Source organism: Dysidea avara, chromosome 2 (assembly GCF_963678975.1).
Source record: "Dysidea avara chromosome 2, odDysAvar1.4, whole genome shotgun sequence".
Taxonomy (NCBI): Eukaryota; Metazoa; Porifera; class Demospongiae; order Dictyoceratida; family Dysideidae; genus Dysidea; species Dysidea avara.
This window is the reverse complement of record NC_089273.1, coordinates 22,215,715-22,235,225: the sequence shown is the minus strand read 5'-3', so window position 1 is coordinate 22,235,225 and position 19,511 is coordinate 22,215,715. Positions and strand designations below refer to the sequence as shown.

General features: G+C 35.9%; 1 protein-coding gene and 1 pseudogene across 5 annotated transcripts; both read right to left on the bottom strand.

The window, feature by feature from the left end:
• Positions 1–3,152: 3,152 nt before the first annotated feature.
• LOC136243654 (protein mono-ADP-ribosyltransferase PARP6 pseudogene) lies at positions 3,153–5,316 on the bottom strand (annotated as a pseudogene).
• Positions 5,317–7,239: 1,923 nt separating this feature from the next.
• Positions 7,240–19,502, bottom strand: LOC136246867 (uncharacterized). Of its 5 annotated transcripts, none has more exons than XM_066038469.1 (5): positions 19,423–19,502; positions 15,265–15,339; positions 12,539–12,847; positions 10,205–10,344; positions 7,240–7,477 (listed from the first exon to the last, which is right to left on the bottom strand). In XM_066038469.1, the coding sequence occupies exons 2-5, from the start codon at positions 15,332–15,334 to the stop codon at positions 7,460–7,462; spliced, it is 537 nt and encodes a 178-aa protein (XP_065894541.1). In that variant the 5' UTR covers positions 15,335–15,339; positions 19,423–19,502; the 3' UTR covers positions 7,240–7,459. The 5 variants fall into 5 exon arrangements, with proteins under 5 accessions (XP_065894541.1, XP_065894540.1, XP_065894542.1 ...); XM_066038468.1 differs by lacking the exon at positions 19,423–19,502 and adding an exon at positions 19,028–19,286; XM_066038470.1 differs by lacking the exon at positions 19,423–19,502 and adding an exon at positions 16,048–16,316.
• Positions 19,503–19,511: the final 9 nt, after the last annotated feature.

The window sequence follows — 19,511 nt, the reverse complement described above, 5'->3', positions numbered from 1 at the left end:
GAAATCCCCAAACCTCGAGCAACCTGCACAAAAGACTACTATAGCTAGCTGCGTTAGTAGAGATAGTCTCGTGACCAGACCGCTTTTTTTTCTCTTTCTTTTTGTGTGGGGGGCGGAGAAAAAGGTTCTATTGGAGATCCACCAGATCCTTTTTTCTCCACCCCCCCACACACACACAAAAACGGTCTCAGCCAGGCACGAGACTATAACACAGAATGGAACCTGTTCAGTTTGTGTCCTATATGGCTAGCTAAACTTACTGCATGATGGTAACTTTACAACCCGTCCACCTCCAGACCATGGTGAAACAGGCATAGCAGTCCAGGTCCCTGCTTTTAATTTTGTAGAAACATCGAAATACATTAATAGAACAGTCAGTTGTTCTAATAAAGTAATCAGAGTAAACAGAGACTCCAACCTACAGTAAGATCTTTCTGACGCTTGTAATCAGCTCAGTGAAAGTTATATTATATAACCAACACTTCAGGAATACTTGACATTTATAGCATGGCATCCTTGTGCTAGTTATATGGAAAGTGTTTGCACATGTATTTACATCACTAGTTCTGGTATCACTAACTTAACAAGTGTATACAATATTAATAATTGCATGGTATGTGTGCAAGCTATACATCATGATTGTGGAGTTTCAGACTGGTTCACACATGGTCTGGACTACGGAGCATTCTACACAACTTACAATCATCTTGTAGCTATTTGCTATCTTGCTGGTGATGAATTACTAGCTATTATCATGATCACATCACAACAGAATCAATCACACTCCAGCACACACAATTTAAATTTATATCCTGTTTGTAGTTAGCACCTTTTCAAAGTTCCAGCACCACTTGAAACATTGTTTTGTCACTCTTCTCAGTAGTTGTTTAAAAGGCAGTCAATCTCCATCAAGTTCTGACCGCTTTCCAAAATTTAAACAAGAAATCACGTGACTGCTGAAGCATTGGGCGTACCCTGGTGAATGAGTTTTTTTTTGTGAATTTTCAAATATTCACCAAATTCCATTATTTCATTACTGGGTTCGTTTTGTTTTGCCATGGTTTTAGCCATAATGAATAATGATCACTCTCCCGTATCAGTTTAGAAAATGAGACTTCCTGGCCTATGCTGCCTAGAGATAGGATAATAGGACAAATTTGTGTTAAATTACCTGTACCCCCAACCTTTGCCTTCATGGGTGTTGTGTACAATGTCATAGTGGAATCACACTGTATTGCCAGTCTGTTATTGTTTAATTTCTTAGTTATGAAACTAATGTTTAAATCTCATAAACTATAACAGCAATATTTGTAGAGATTGCTATAGATGAAAATTTGAAAGTAGTCCAGCAATATCAAAGCTTAATTAGCTACTTAGTGGCCACTCATGATCGTTAATAAGACCAGCCAGGCAGGCAGACCAGCCATAACATTATATGAAATTAAAGATTAAGGTGTATTGTTGAGATTTTCTCCTGAACTTTACTTTTATAAACTGTGTGTCTAAATTTTAAGGTCACCTTTATTACTTCTTTTGTATTGAGAGTGTAGTGTTATAAGGTTGTATATTGGGGATGACAATGTGTACTCTATTACCATACAGTATGGTAGTACTATGTATTAGGGGTGTGCACATTCTCACAATAAAATATTGAAACCATTGCAACCTCACAACACCTTCACTGTGCATTAGCAGAATCAGTGAGGCATAACCAAGCCAAAAACTGCTTTCAGTACTATGCATGTACCTGTGTCCTCCTTTGTGTCCCATTTATCTTTGCTGACAACACAAGATGGCAATTTGCAGCAGCACATGATAGCTTCCCTACATTTGTGACAAGAATCACCAGAGTGGCTACATTGATAGAAGTGCTTCTCAGACTGTTATTCATTAAAATCTTGTAATGTTATGTTACAGTAATGGGCTGAATATAGCTGAAAACAAGGGGTAATAGTCAATTCACTTTTCACACAGTAATCGATAGCTGGGGTACATTCACATGACAGCACTAAATCTGGCATCATTCTTTATTTTGATGCAGTAAGTGCAGATTCACCAATCATAATAACATTGCAAAAAAGTAAGCAATAGGAGGAAATTCAATTAAGGATTTTTTTTAAAAGTAGTAAAACAAGGAAGGTTTCTTACACCTGTAAACATGCTAGTGGACATTCAATCTCTAATTCAGTCAATACCCCACATGGCTAATACTGAATTAGGGACTGAATGTCCCCTCATACATCCAGTGGCATATCTAGACTTTCAGGTTGATAGGGCCAAAAGCAAAAAAAAAAAAAAAAGTAATTGCCTGTTCACAATAACAGCCCTACACCTCTATCCAAATATATTATATCACTGGCAAAATGCTTATTTAATACTGCATGGTTTGCTATATACACTGCTGCTCTGAATAGAGTGACTGCTTTGTTAGGGTGATTGACTGCTTTATTAGAGTATCTCGATCTCACTTTCCAAAATTCTTTGGTATGTATATAGGCCCACCCCAAGATATGCCATTGAGTACATCTGCAGATGTAGGTGACCTTTCTTGTTTCTCTACTGAGTTTTGAGATAGCTATACACTTAGTTGTTGTGGTTTCCAGTTAATGATTCAGACTACACAGAAGACAGAGGCAAGCAAGTAGAATCACCTGCTAGTTCATCTAAACCAGCAACTACAACTGCAGCCAGTCCTCACTCAAATCAGAAACCATGCTACTAATATGAGTGTAATAATTGACTAATATCAGTATATAATTCCACCAGACTGTTGTTTGTATATGAAATTTAATCATGTGATGTTTTATTCAAGCACAACTTACTCAAAGCCTGGCATAACAATGTCCATTGCCTATAATGCTGTATAGACTAATAGACAGTGTGCAGAATCACATTATGCAGTGCTTATTTGAGAAATAGCTACACCGAGGCAAAGTGTTAATGTAAGGGGCAGGAGTGAGTTCTCTGTGAAGCACAGTCAGCATAATGGTTTCGGGATCAGTCATCTTGTACTCCTGGTTGAATTACATGCACTAATGCCTGGAAGCACACTCTTGTCCAGTCAACAGCTCAGCTGGTGTCCAAAGCCAAGGGTATGTAGATGTATGGTTAGATACCCATGACAGCAACAACACATGTATGATTCACTTTCTTATTAAATCACTACAACAATTAATTAACTTACAATAAATTCACTGGTAAATGAGAAAATTAATTAGTACTTGTGCAGCACAAATTGTTTATACATTTGTTTCCTTGAGCAATGTCCGGGTGCTTACAGCATGGCTGATTTCTTTTTGTATCTCACAAGTGCGCGTGTCAATGTCAGCATAACTGCCACCACTATCATACACAAAGAAGAGTCTCGTACACACATGATCTCCTTCGTGACAAACCCACTTTACATCATATTGGCTTATATCCTTTGTAATAATTTCACACAAAGCTATGCAGGTGAGATTAGTCTTACCAACAAGACCCTTAGATTTCATCTCAGAATTGTCATCTATCTCAGAGTGTGTGTAACCAAAAGACACTGATGATGCAGGGCTGAGGTAGATCCCTCTACCATGCACTTGTCCATGCATCTCATATTTTGTTCCTGATGCATTGAGAAGACCCTTCCTCACAATGGAATGCCAGTTCTCAATGGAAGAGCCATGAAAAGCATAGGTACTGCCATATTGTGTTTTTGCTTTCTGAAAAGCTTGTTCTTTGGCTGGAGGGCTGCTGACCAGTAAAAACTGATAATCAGTCTTCATTGACTGTATCCTCTTCTCTGGTGGTAACAAGACGATGTGAGCTCTGTTGCTGGCTAGAATCCATTGCATTAGTGGAAATGTACAAATATTTCCTTTGTCCATGGTTTCCTTTAAATGAGACCCCTCCACACTAATAGCAGCCTCTCGAGAAGAAATGATTACCTGAAGTATCTTCTTCACCTGATCATAATCTTTAAACAATGGGTCTAGTGCTAACAAGTGGGGTTTATTGGGATCCACTATAGAAGGATAAGGATCAAAAATAACATTTCTTCTTTTTGAACATACTGCAGCATTGGCCATGGCTATAAGCAAGTCTACCACTTCAGCATCAGCAGCAATGGTTTCAGCAGCATCAGACATTACGCCAAGTGTTTGGAATGAAAACACACAGAGACTTTTGGCACATATACACGGCTTTACGAGAGCACAGTCAAATATACCAGTATGCCTCTCATCACATATAACACAGAATTCATTCAATGTTTTTAGACGTTGTAAAATGTAATCCATCAACTGACAGAGAAATCCATTTCTTAGTGATGGGATTCTTTTAGGATTCTGACTGTCATTGCTTTCATCAAATTTGGCTGAAGTTTTGTCTGCTTTGAGATCTTGTTGATGCTTGATATTGAGTACCAGAGGACTAGAAGCAGCAGAAGTTTCCACAAGTTTACAAGACAGTTCCTTAAACTGCTTTGTAATAAACAGTTCTACAATCTTTTTTATCTGTACTCCAAGACAAAAATTGTCCCTATTAGATGGTTGGTAGACCTTGATTTCAGGAACTAAACCATCAAGATATAATGACATATGCTTGAACTGAAGAAACACAATGATTGGCTCTGTGATCTGTACACCCCATGCACTGGCTGTATCTTCATCAAGAATGTGCTGGACATCAATGCTGAGGTAGAGGTCAACCTCATCAATGCTGGGATACATTGTGTAGTCCACTGCTTGTTCACCAAACTTTTCAGTGACTCGGGTCAGGTCAGCTTTAAGTAGAGGATGTGGACCAGATATCATGTAATCTTCATCCATCTCATCATTACCATCATCACTTAACATGTCACTGTCAGCATCACTTGCTGTCTCATATGAAGTATCTGATGTCTGTCCATCTAGTGGTCCATTTATACCACCAGGAACATTGTTTGGGATAGGCAAATCACACTTCTGGCAAAACTCTGTTAAGATGGTGTAAAATATTGATGGAATGGACTCGTTTAGCACTTTCAGATCACTTGAATCATTACCACGACACAACGTAGTTCCATCAGGATAGTCCAACGGTATAAAGCTGATTGTGTACGGCTCTTTCAGTGTAGCGTCAGCGAATTGAACTTCCAAAAATTCATCAATGGATTCCCCCAACACCGTACAAAGTGAAGATGAACTGCAGAACTTTCTTACAACTTCAAGGTCGTTCTCAAGACGGGCTTTTCGTAGCTGGGCCATCTTTACATCTCAGTCATTAAATAAATAGTCAGTCACGTAGTAGCCGGTGTGCTACACTGATTCACCGAAACGTTTTACATACGATTGTTGACAGTGCATGCGCACTTAACTACCGTAATTTGTTGTTTTTTCCGTTGTAAAATAGTTTCCGTATACAAAACTTGTACGAAAATTTCTTACACAAATTTTTTTTACATAAGATCGAGTTACTCTAATAGAGCAGTCATTCACGAAAGTTATCCTGTAGGGAATAAATGGCATGTGATAAATTGTATAAAATCAGAAATTGTTAAAGTATCAAAAATATGCTTCAAATCTTTTCTTCTTCCTGAGGTAAAGAAAAAAGATAGGTTTAAAAAGCCCCAAAGCTGGCCATATTGGGGAATACAAATACAAAAAGAAGTGATCTAGCCAAGCTGCAAAAAAAGAGTGCGGCCCTCAAAAAGGCTATGATGAAAAAAGTTGTAAAATCCAAGGTGGCAGCCAAGAAATGGCTGCGATGGTAGGTTAATGGTAAAAAATTTAGTAAAGACAATTCAGGTGAAGTTGGTCCCGCTGGATTTTGACACCAAATTCATCTGAATTGTCATTATTAAACTTTTTACCATTAACCTACCATCACAGCCATTTCTTGGCTGCCACCTTGGATTTCACATCTTTTTTTCATCATAGCCTTTTTGAGGGCCGCACTCTTTTTTTCCAGCTTGGCTGTTTTGGATTAGATGGTATGTACTTAGGCTATAGCAAAATGTTTCATGGATCAATTGTCTGCCCTCTAGTAGTGACCTGGCAGGTCAAAAAATAAATAATCATTCAGCTGCCCATGTGACTGACTGTTTTGTTAGAGTTTATGTGACTGCTCTATTAGAGTATCTTGAACTTTACAGATGCATAAGCTTAAAGTCCTTCCGAAATAGAAGCTCCATTTATTTCCCCTTTGCTACAACACCTGTTAGACAAATTAATGATTTAGAACCATTGAATCTCTTACAAGAACATGACAAGAATGTGAAGCATTGATAACATGTCTATTTCCAAACTGCACTAATGTGGCAGCTTTTCCATAATCAAATAATAGCTGAAGAAAGTATCTTTGTTGATGCAAACATAATCAGGTTTAGTAACTGGTAATTTAATTAAACAAAAGTATGTGTATAGATATTAGTGACAAGATACAGCAGTTTATGCCATCAGAAATTTAACATTTGTGAACCATTGCATGCTCTTAGATACTATCACATGCAGTTGAAAAACATCAGGAACCGAGGGTATACACATTGAAAGCTGTTTACTTCTATTATCTTAACAGCATGCAGAATTTTTGTGTAAGAAAATGTAGTCATAACTTTATTACTTCATTAGTAATTCTGCTTGGGCCTCTCCACTCAGGATCTATCATGAAATGGTACACACACCTGATGGCTACTTGTTGAATTTATATAACTTGGCAATTGAGCATTATTTTTGAAGCTAGAGGAGGTTGGACATGCTCTAAGCACTACCTATAAATATTATTATTCTTAATTGCATGCATTGTTTTATTTTGGCATATAACCCTCACTAGTCGCAATACACGACTGAAAAATGATGGGGTTCATTAAATATTCAATACATGCTTCACGTAAGCTTCAAGACAATGTACTTTGTTCTGTAAAAAGCGTTTGTGAATTCTGGATGAAAGTAATAAGTTGTGGTTTGGTATATATACAACTTCACCAGACTTGTCACAAACGTATTCTATAAACAGAACAATGATGATTCACTAAATTACACTGAGATCGGCTTATTACCCACCTCAATAAAAAAATGTTTCTGTAATTTGTTTTAGTGACACTTCAAGTGTGTCCAACTTCCTCTGGGGAGACCTGACAGCTGAAAACTTCCAGTGAGAACTTCTTGAAAATCCCCAACCCTAATGAAAGTAACCTACCTGCTGTCATGCCTGTGAACAAAATTTCATGTATTTGATCAATGGTGCACTATATCATAATGGCAGATTATCCCCCGTTTATAGTAATCAGTTTTAAAAGAAAATAGACAATCACTTATTCCTGTACAGAACAAATGTAATGAATGACTGGAGCTTTGTTCATCATTTACAAAACGTAAAAAAATGTTATACATATATATGCCTGCATGACATCCAAACACAATGACTCCATTACATATTATGCTGTCACTGCAGGGTAATATTAAATGTGGCAATCGATGAGTCGTTAATGTAGTTATCTTGGTTTTCAGTCGTCTTCAATCAACTACATACAAAAACCCAAAAGTGCAATGTACAATTCATCGTATTTTAGTATGCATATACATTACTTTTATATCAGAGGAGGTTGGAGATGCTTTATAGGCACTACTTAAAGTTATTATGTGAACTGGGGTTACAGGAAGTAGATATTCAAATTGTGTTTCACGTAGGCGGATTTTGTTTTATAAAAAAAAACTTGGAAATCTGTAAAACACTTTTTTGCACATAACATTCTATCACTAACCAGATATGTACCCATTAACCAAAGTATAGACAGCTTATGAAATAGGATTGTAAACTGATGATATCACATACATGTGTACAAAATTGGTGGACAGAGTGTGTTGTAGCTCTGTTAGGAAAAAAACATCTACACAGAAAAGATATGCTGCCTTGTGTTTTTCAAAAGGTTTAGTGAATGTGCAGTACATATCAATATATTGGAATATTACAATACTCTAGCTGTATTGCATTACCGATATCATGCTCATGTATCAATATTTTGATTGCACTATCACAGAAATGTGAAGGTATAGTTTTGTGCAATACAGTGTAGCTTGGCTGTTCACTAGACTCTTTATAAGCTTGTTATGTACGCAATGCAGTGGAGTAATAGCTGGTACTAAACCATGAAAAATGATCGGCTGCCTACAGACTCAATATGAAGATCTGTATTTTTTTGCACTATAACAGTGCAGCTGGGTTATTTACATAATGGCTAAAGAATTAGGTTTTAGGATAGTGTTTCACCAATAATTGGATCAGAATCAAATCAGAGATGAGTTTACCATTTTGTAATTGATAGTTATTGGTTATTAAGCCATTCCTACATTGATTAATTATCATTTGCACCAATTGTCGTCATCATAATCATCATAATAAATGCTATACGAACAAAATTCAAGGCATAACAAACAAAGACTGGAAGTAGCATCGAGTATTATTCTAGCACAAAAAATGCAGGATTCATTTAGCTGAACATTGAATAACTGCAACTTATCACTTTTACATGAAAAAATAGAGATACTCTGATAGAAAATTCACTGCAAATAATAGACAATCATGCAGACTTGGGAGGTATTTAAAGTACTAAAGTATACAGTACTAGCACAAATAAATATGAGTAGTATATTACGGATAGCCCTGAAAAGGCAAACATAAAATTAAATGGTCAGTATTGGCATTTGTATCAGTAAAATTCACTACTGGGTATTAATATCTGTTAGTAGGTATTTTTTTGTATCAGTGGAACACTACTTTTGGATTACTAGAACTTTAGGAATATTACAGTTGGTGTTTGAGACTAGTTCATGTTGAAAGTTATGAGTAAATGCTTGTAAGTATATACATCTAGCATGTTTCATTGTGTAAAACTTGGTGGTGATGGGTATAGTCTATCTACAGAACAATTTTCAGCTCCTTTAAGTAGCATACACTGTAGGTGTGACAAAGTCCTGAGCAAACGATCGGTCATAAGTCACAATAGTGGAAACTCATTGCTGCTTGAAAAATGGTTATGCAATATAATGTGAAACCACACATGTGTAAGAAGTATACACTAAAATTTTTGGGAATTTGCTGTCATGTCTAAACTTTAACACTGAGATACCCCTGTAATTTGCCACTGTTCTCAGCAAATTACACAGACAGTGCCAGCACACATACTCACATCAGCTGAACTATGTATGGACAAGTGGACCAACATCAAGAGTACTTACATGTTAAACAAAGAAACACAATTATCTTGACATTACTCTGTAATGAACAAAGGCTATTACAGTAGACCCTCATCCGTACCCTTTGTTTGTGTGAAATTGGAAATGATGTTCTATTAAGTACATGTGTATGTTCTGTTAGAGTACTTTAACAGAACAGTTAGTAAATGTATGAATTTCACAATTTTACTATTCCCTGAGACCATCAGGCTACAGATAGCTGTATCCAGCTTCACATAATTTTGTAATGTCATTAGTTACCAATTCAATTTTGTTGGCTAAATATCAATGACCAAAGAAAGCTCTTTACATTGTTCACAAGTTTTACTTTAAATCATTTCCATCCTCCTCTGTGCATATACATAACCATACATATGTGTATGCCATTCACAATTCTTATCTAACAGTGCTCACATTACTGAGCTAATACATGCATTAAATCATTTTGATAACAACAACATGTTCCTCGTGAATAAGAATAAGACAAACAGTAACTTTAATACAAACCAAGCTAGCTACTGATATAACCGATTTCGAGCAAATTTTTTCATTCAACAGAAAATGGTCAAGCAGGTCATATGGAGTCTCCAGCTCATAAATAAAGAGCACCAAAGGCTACTCAAAGTGAAAGAAATCATCCCTGGGCAACTGTCCAAGGGTGTTCATGCCTCTAGCCATGCATGTATTCTAGCTAGCCAGCAGCAGCCCAAGGTGCCCGAGCATTCCCTGTGATTGGAACACGTCTATAGAAATATACATACTGTACCTGTGAAAAGCAGTCCAAGTGACTTGGCAACCCAGTGGTGTGAACTCATGCATTTAATGTGCGGTTGTCCATTTATGGTAAAAATCAATGGTGCGTGCGTAGATTGACGATTTTAAAACATTCAGTCACATATACTTGAATTTTCAAACCAAATTAGAGATCTTTAGCCACACTAAAATTTTATTCATTACTTCACTTACATAAAGCTTAAATCTCTACCTTCTTATAAGCAAATTGAATACTTACGTACCTTATAGCAACAAAAACAAATGCAGCAGCTGCAGATGCAACATGATACTAGACCACTTATTGATCCAATAACAGCACCAACTATTGTACCCGTAGACTTTTTGTTATCATCACCACCACCACAAAAATTATAATATTTACCTGTGTGTAACAAAATGTAACATAATGCAGTATTTGATTATATAACACATATCACTAAATTTTAAAGAATTATACAGTACAGTAGGACCATGAAGGTTTGCGCAATCCATCTTCAGATGGGAACTACTATGATGTCTGGCGTAGTGTTGCCACGACATCGATACATCGATAGTATCGATATAACAAGATGATGATATGATATGATATATATAGTTAATCAGTTATATCGATGGTTGCACAATAGTGCCACCACTTAGTATAATGATGTGGGGGAGGCCAGACATATGGTATTTGGCATTTAATTAAGTTATGTGTTGATGGTGTAGTGTAGTAAACAAGCCAACCCCAAAGGAAACAGATTTAAGGTTTCTGTGTAGTGCCAGCCACTTGTCTCAACTGTAAAGTAAAGCAGTAGCAAAATGCATTTAAAACCTGGTAAACAAGAGTAACTTTTGCTTGTGGTATACATCCAACTTAAAAATGTAAACTTACAATGAAGAGTATGTATATGTTTGTCTTGAAAATGTTACAGTTAGTTCTATATCGTGATATATGTTCATACCGTGACATAAACCTTGGTGATATATGATATAGAGTTTTTCCTATATTGTGGCAGCACTAGTCTGGTGCTATTTTAATCTTTGATGTGGTATGCATTGGTTCATCAGTCAAATTTTTTTTACAAAATAGCAAACAAATAAGTACATGAAATTAAGAAATTTTAATTTGAGTAGGGATCATAGAAACATAAAGCAATGAAACAAGGGAGGTCGCCTACACCAGGTCTTACAGCTATAGCTATACTAGTGTAGACCTAATACCTACAGTATGTAATTTAGTCAATGCTATACTATTGACAAAAAATGTTTTAAGAATTTAATAGCTGCAGGTATGGCAACCTCTTTTGTTTCATTGTATTACCATGATCCCTATTTGAGTTGAAAACTTTTAATTTCTCCTTGTAGCTACATGTTTACATTACAGTTCTATAAAAATAAACTACATAAGTATATAATTTGTTCATTGTAATGTATAGCTTTTAAGAGCAAAAAGTGAATTCTGTTCAAGCAGAAATTGTGTAAATTCAATAACCAAGCTACACAGCCTTTACATACGTATGTGCCAACTTTTATGTTCTGCAAGTACAAAATCATAACTGTAATTATTATTTGTGAATTCATTTACAATATGTACATAATTTACTGTATGAGCATGTTTGGGACATTCAGGATAACCTAAAGAACATGTATATAGTCAAACTATTCCATTGGTGTTCACACTAGGGCTTCACCAACGATGGATTTAGTGCAAATGGAGGCCCACCTGTCCAAGTAAAATGCTGGCTATGTTGTTTGTAGTGCATAAACGAATGTTCTGAAATTCGAATGTTCATTTGTTTGGGAGCATTCAAATATGAATTCATAACATCTGAATCCTTTAAGAGATAAAACTACAGCTTCGCTACCGTTTACACTCACTTTACTGTCTATATCAAAGAGTATTTCAACAAGTAAGTGCATAGAATCCTCACAACAATAAGTCTTACTCCTTAAATTCAATAAATCAAAAAATTTGATTGTGGGTTTTAAATGTTAGAAACATTTGAATAATCTGCAGTTCATTTTTCATTCAAACATTCAAATGCTCAATTTTAGCATTCGTTTATGCACTAGTTATTTGACTTTTAAATATATTTTGTAGTTGTCCAGCATGTAGCATTCTTGTGCTGGGTGTGGTAGGCAAGGGCAGTCCATCAAGCTCGAGAAATAAAACAAGAGCACATACAGTACAGTTCATTATGGACATTCTTGCCTAAAGAAAATGCATTACTAGTATGTACATGTTGAGCTAAGTCGTAACAGACTATACGTAGTTTCCCATAGGAAATGTGTTGATTGGTCATAAATAAAGTGCCCCACATTTTAATGAAAAGATTTCAAAACATTTTTAGCGGGTCAAGCAGCGTAAAAATGAGCTAAATTTCAAGAACATGTGTAATTCCATCCTTGAGTTATCAAATGTTTCTGAGGGCTCAGCTAAACGTGTACATATTCAGTGTAAGATTCCACAATAAAATTGATGGGCATAAACTGTTACATAAGATGCAGTCTTATGTGATATATAAATACATGTTAATTCCTATGTGATATATACATAGGAATTAACATGTACATTATCATACAAATATCCTTACTGAACACATTCAAAATAATTGTAGAATTAAAATCATCTGGTGCATGACTGACAGTACAAGTATATTCAGCTCCATCATCATCTTCCTTGATATCCTTAACTAACACACCTATTACCCTTGGTGGAACCATTGAATCTCTTATAAGTTCATGACGAGGAGTTGAACCATTGACAACATCTCCATCTCTTTCCCAAACTGCATCTAATGTGGCAGCTTTTCCATCATCAAATAAAAACTGAACAACACATTTCAACAAAACACCTCGGTTTACACAAACATAATCAGGAGCAGTAACCGGTAGTTTAAATACTAAAAAAAAGTACAAATGCATATGTACAGTATACTATTTTCATGATGCAGTAACTATGTATAACTTATTATATTTATTAGTACAGTATTATGTACCAGATCTGCAAGTATCCAACATGTTCATGCAAGCCTACATAATTTTACAGTAGAAAGCAATGAATACAAAGGGTAAAACAAAAAACTTAAACCAGTGTTGTAAGTGGGCCGGGTCATCCAGATTATCCAGGTCAATTGGGTCACATTTTGTCCGGGTCAAGTTGGTCTTATCCTCCTGACTAAATATCTGGATCTGACCCAGATGAGATCACGAGTGACTATAAGTTAACAAGCTTGATTGTATTGATGAAAATGCAGTTGTACACACTCAAGAAACTTACGTGGAGCCACACCCACCATTCAGGAATATGCTTTGCTGTCTGTGTGGGGTATGTAGAGCCATGCCCACTGATCAGAATTGTACCAGCTGTGCTCTGTGGGCATCAGATTCGTGTTGCTACTTGAAATGTAGGCAACTAACTTCTGGAAATTCTGTAGCTGCATGTAAATGTACGTGGAGCCACGTACCCCCACTTGATAATACATATGTGGAGCCACACCCACTTGATAATACGTAGCTACTCACTTCTTGCAGACAATTTTTTTATAGTGTAAAAAAATGTAGGGCTGACTAGTGGAACTTGTGGACTTTTAATCTAGCTCTTGGGGCACCTCTACTTTAATTAAACCGGGTCACATGCGAGTCAGATCCGGGTCCCATCCGGATTACTAATTGGGTCAGTGGGTCAACGGGTCAACAGTACTGACCCACTTACAACGCTGACATAAACCATTTGAAAAAATGGTTCGTAGTGAAGGAAGGTGCTAACAGCAAAATTTATGGTATCATTGTGTTTACCAAATGAAGAGGAACTCCAAAATCTTAGTTTCAAATCAGTACACCCAAGGAAATACAAAATACGAGCATTAATTTACCCAGCATTGGACGTGTAGTTTTTTCTCACAGTTTTCAATAGTCAAAGGGAAACTGAGTGCATTCCGCTCTTGTTATTCCTAGATTTAAAATGTGTTAGTCTGTTACTGGTACCTTATTGGATTGACTTAAGTACTTGTTCTCAACCAGCAATGGTTTGCTTATGGGAAACAGAGTTAAATCCATGTATCACTGCATGCACAAGTGCCTGTAGTTTTGTTTTTCCCTATTTTCACTGTAAAAAATCATTATTACTACTTTGTAGCTTCTAAATTTCTTGGCTTCTGGTCATTTTGCTGACTAGATTTGATAGAATGGAATTTGCAAAATACACAAACATGTGGGCTTCTTGCAGATTCAGCTACACATGTAAGAGCACATGTACTGCATGTGTTCTGTGAAAAAATGCTTTCCATTAAATTCTGACTATCTGATATATTTGAAATGATTGAAATTTATAGCCCAGTATACATCACAGTATTATTGATCATCTGGCATGCCTATATTTCTCACTTCAAGCTCTTTATAAACAGTGAGAATGGCACACACAAAGACCTACTTCGCAATCCACACCTTTAATTAATTAATTTAATAATTATCCCATTGACAGCTGACTACTGGCCGAATTTCCGAATTGCATCATATTGCCCTTACTGTACACAGAACCAATTAGTAACATACAAACATCTATAAACACTCGCTATGAAATAAGGAACTCGACTGGATTGTTTTTGTTTACACAATACTAACCGCAACAAAATTAATACTCGACAAAGTCTAGACTTAGGCAAAAAATGGCCCAAACAAACAATGGAACCCCAACTAACTGTCTACAAAGGTGCCTTACACTCCATATAATTATTCTACATATGTAGTTTACTTATAGTGTGATCCATTTCACCGCTGGTTTCTACTTGTTCTATTTAAGGCATTGCGCATGTAAATATCTACTTGTGTATGCCATGCCACGTCTGGGATAATAGACTGAAGGGTCGTTTCCCCCCATCTCCATCAATAAGTTCTTCTTGATAATTTCAACTTGAAGAACAATTGAACTTGCCTAATTTAGTAACAAATACTTACCCGCAATTACATAACAATCACACAATAGTCTGGGAAGGATCTGGTTATCTCAAAAGCAGGATCCCTATGGACGTGTCCATTTAAACAGTTTGTAGAGAATCTAGATTTTATTCTGCGCATGATTTAATATAATGCGGCGGCTACAGCAGTGAATGAGTTAAAATAAGACAGCCAAAATGTCCTAAAGCACAGTCTACATCTTCAAGATGTAAATTGTGCTTTAGGACTCCTACAAACACTTAGCATTAAATTTTGTTACTGACACACAACTTTCTTTGACTTAAAAATAATTGTGGTAGTAGATACATGTACATTCGCCAAATACAAATTGTAAGCCACACAAGTACAGGCTGTATACACTTACTGTATGATCCTTGGCCATCACTAACTTGCCAGAAACTAAATGTGATCATCAACAAAATCAGGATATACATCACGACTGCGGAAAATAAACATGACTACATACGATGTATACAATTATACTAGCATCTATCCCTATAGCTACATATTATACAAGTACACAGAAAAATATGGTATTTTCAACTAGAGTAGGGACCATAGCACATCCATAAAAAGTATCGTGTAAAACTGTATCGTAAACTAAACTAAACGATTCCAAAATTGTAACGTATCGTGGTTTATTAACATGGCTGACAATCAAATTATTGTACATTGTGGTTAATCTGATAAGTATGTAATGCGAAAAATTAGCTCACTTATTTCTCTTAAAAAACTAAAAAACAGCATTAAAATAACAACATAGACCATTGCTTAGATTCCACTTTGTATCACGCAATACATCGCTGTATCGTGATACACCAGAGGCAATATATTGATACATCTACACACTGTATTGTTGCAACTCTAGTATGTATGCACATAAAAATAGTGTTGCAAATTTAAAAGCTTACTGTATACATACATACTGTCACATGATATCTACAATAAAAATTATATTGTGGTATGGAGTAATAAATTACATCACACAACCAAATGCCATAATTGTAAAGGGACTTTTTGTTAAAATAACATTAAAACCATATAGTGGTTTATGAACAAAGATGTTTGTAATAAAGGGAAATACCAACATTCCTTTTACATTATGGACACTAGATTTTGACCAATAGCATTCTTATCCACAACACACCCTTCTGTGTAGTATCTAACTTCTATGACGCAAATAGTGTAGTAACAGTGACAAAGTACAGTTTCCATGACTTACGTACCAGCGGTAGTATAAACTACCAACTATGGATAAAGTGTTAAAACATATACACTGTATTTCAGAATGGACAACACAAGCTACGTATTTAACATGTGACTGGCTGAGCAAAAATTGGTAGTTTTAGAAAAATTCTATTTGCTATTGAAATAAACTTGGTAAAAATTCACATGCTACTATGCTTATTTTAATTGCTTCAGTACACATTGAAACAAAGCTTTAAAATCAATAAAACCTATACAACATGAAATTAACCAATTCATGGGGAGTAAGAAAACCTTTGCTCACTTGTACAGTAAACAGCAGAAATTAAGTTACTATTATCGTCTCTTTCTTACACTTTGTCCACATAGAGGAGTACAGAAGTAGCACTATAAGTACCTTGATGGATTTGCCAGTTTATGGTGAATGAATTGAGCCAAGTCCCAACTTTAGCTTGTTTCAGTTGTGATCGATTAATTAAGTGCTTGTAATTTATTTTCCAGATTGTTGCTGTACAAATCAAATTTCTTGCTTTTCCAACTACCTAGTACTATAACTCCAAGACTATTCATCACAAAAGGCTGAAACGTTGGGTTCCAACTATACAAAGTTATGCAATTGTGCATACTTGAAAAATAACTTGGTCTTTGAAGGGAAAAGATAAAATTATAAACTAGAATTTCCTGGTCGTTGACTGAGCATGTATGCATTGTTATAATTATTCTATCTATTCTGTAACTGTAAGGCCGCATCATGCTAAGTATATTCCTCATCACTCAGTATTGCAGGTGATCATTGTTCATATATTAAAGGAATTGCTCAAAATTATACCAACAACAGACTGTTTATCATACAAGGGTTATAAATGGTCTACTAAAGGCTTACGAATTTAGTACATTTTCTGAACAGGAATGAATATCCAGTTTCTTTGATGGCGTGTCAAGCAAGCTAGTAAAAATTATGGACAAACAAGTAAATACAATGAGGAAAGGCTGATGAGATTCAGTGTTTCTCATCAGCTACTTCCTCAATTTGATGCAGGTGGGTAGTCATCATTTAATATTCATTATTGGAGTCAAAATCACAGTGGCAACAGGATGCCATCTGTCACTACATGGATTATCAAAGGAGCTTATAGGTGACCGGATTTGCAACAAGGTACCTTTTTCACACACAACATTTTGAACTTTGAAGCTTCATAAATTTATTATCATTGCATATAATTGCTTGAAATTTTCCATGAGTGCAGCTAAAGTATTTGGCTACATTTTTGTACTAAAAGCAAGTTAATCAGTATAAGGAGTCAAGTGTTATATCATTTGTTTGCTGGCATGTAAAATGTGTGGAAAAGGTACCTTGTCACAAATCCAGTCACATATCACATTTAGTTGAACAGGAAGAAACAATATTTTGCTGTAAGTAATTGCTACTTTTATTTACTGTATTACCTCATACAAAACAACAAAGTAGCATTATGTAGTACAACAACATGCGTAAATAATACAATAAGGCAATAATGAATAAGCATTCATTTAGCAACAACCACAGTATTGGAGAAATTCAGTACAGAACGGCATCCTGTAATAACAAACTGACAGGTCTATACTGTAGAAATTACAGCGTGCCAACTTCTATGAAAATCTTCCAAAGATCTAAATGTAATAGGATTTAAATAGTGGCAGGATCTGAGAGTAAGAAGATCTTCTAGTGACATTTGTAACAAAATGAGGGCAAAATGATTGTTAATAACTTCAACCCTTATCATCCAGCAGCTGATATGGCTACAGCACATCAAAGTGATTCCAAGAAAGTGTTATAAAAAATACGAGCAACCTGTTGCTGAAGAGCATCAGTGACTTCTGGCAGTGCTAAAGTAAAATATGATGGCCATAATCCAGACAGGAACAAGTAAAACAGCAGGATCCAAATGTGACCCACTGAGCGAAAACCCAATTTATTTGCATAATCCTATTTCAAGATAAATATGACTGAAATACATTGGGTAAAATCCACATGCTACATAAATAGTTTATGCACATTCTAATAGTTTCAGTAAACAGTGTAGGAAGAAATATCTAATATACCAATAGATCCGTCTCTTCATGGAGAATAAGGATATTGTTGTTTCGTTCTGTACTGTTTTGTTTACATTGCAGTAAAACGTAATTATTATCTCCATTTCTAAGTTTGAACAGCCTTCTTGTTTGGTAGCATGGATACATTTAGACCAAAAACTATACCTTGATGAATTCCCTAGTTCCTGGTGAATAGAATGACACAAGTCCCAACTCTGCAGTTTGTTGCACTCGATATTTATGATCAATTAAAGGAGCACCTGTATTTTTTTTTCCTACATAGGCACTGTACAAATCGATTGCTCTGCTCATTATATTGTTGATCGCTATAACTCTGAAAGCTCTATCAGATAAGGCTGAAACTTAACAGCTCATCAGTTTTTCTCTCTAGACAACAAAAAGTCATAAAATGAAGTTAAGGAAAATGCAAACAAGTCAGGTTTTATGGTCAGCGGGGTCACAAATAATGCAGATAAATGGTACAGCTGAGCCAGCCATTGCTTGGCCACATGATTGATGCCCCCAGGTAAAAGAAGAAACAAATACAAACCTAAGTTTTCAGCATTAAAGCTGTACTCCTATGCATTGCTGCGCTAGCAATACCAAATTTTGAAGCAAAAGGGTAGAAAGGTGATGTGGGCGGGTGACGAGAACAAGAAATACTGCTTACTAGCATGGGTATAACAATAATAATTAGGGACTTTCCTCAACATTTGTTTACAGTTTCCACACCAATTCCTTTTACAGCCGGTTTAGGTGGGGGGGGCAACACAAACTGATACACAATGGGTATACTGTCACCTAAACACACATTATAGCTACAATAGGCTTGATATGCTTCGACTTACTGAGTGGTCACAAGTTGCTAGTTACAAGCAATATGATTATCTCGTTGCTAGCCGTTGTCTCGATATCTCATTCATCCAGTCGGATTGCAGTGACTGAATAGCTAGTAAGACTTGAAATCTGTCAATGGGTGGCTGCTATATCAAAAGGATATAGAATCGCCCAATCTCTTGGTCAGTAGAACGCGACAACGAATCTTATTGTCCGTAAGTGTACAAACTCTCCACTATCAATCACACGCGCCACTAATCAATTTAAGTCAATAAGCGCCTGTTAAAATATTATTAAGCGCCATGAGGAGATAATTGTTGACTAGCATGTCTAGCTAGTAGCTACGTAAAAGGACAATGTCATCGCTAAATAGCTTAAAATGAACTATTTTTACCTGCCACCATACCTTATGTCATTTCCTAGGTCACTTCTACACTCATCACTGTAATGTACAAGCGCTTCTAATATAATTATTCCAAGCTGTGTCATGGGCGA

Coding starts and splice junctions, on each gene's coding strand:
- LOC136246867 (XM_066038467.1), bottom strand. CDS start 15,668: ATGGTCTATGTTGTTATTTTAATGCTGTTTTTTAGTTTTTTAAGAGAA. Junction 15,340..15,616: donor TAGTTTTTTAAGAGAAATAA/GTGAGCTAATTT, acceptor TATTTTCCGCAG/TCGTGATGTATATCCTGATT. Junction 12,848..15,264: donor TGATGGCCAAGGATCATACA/GTAAGTGTATAC, acceptor ACTTTTTTTTAG/TATTTAAACTACCGGTTACT.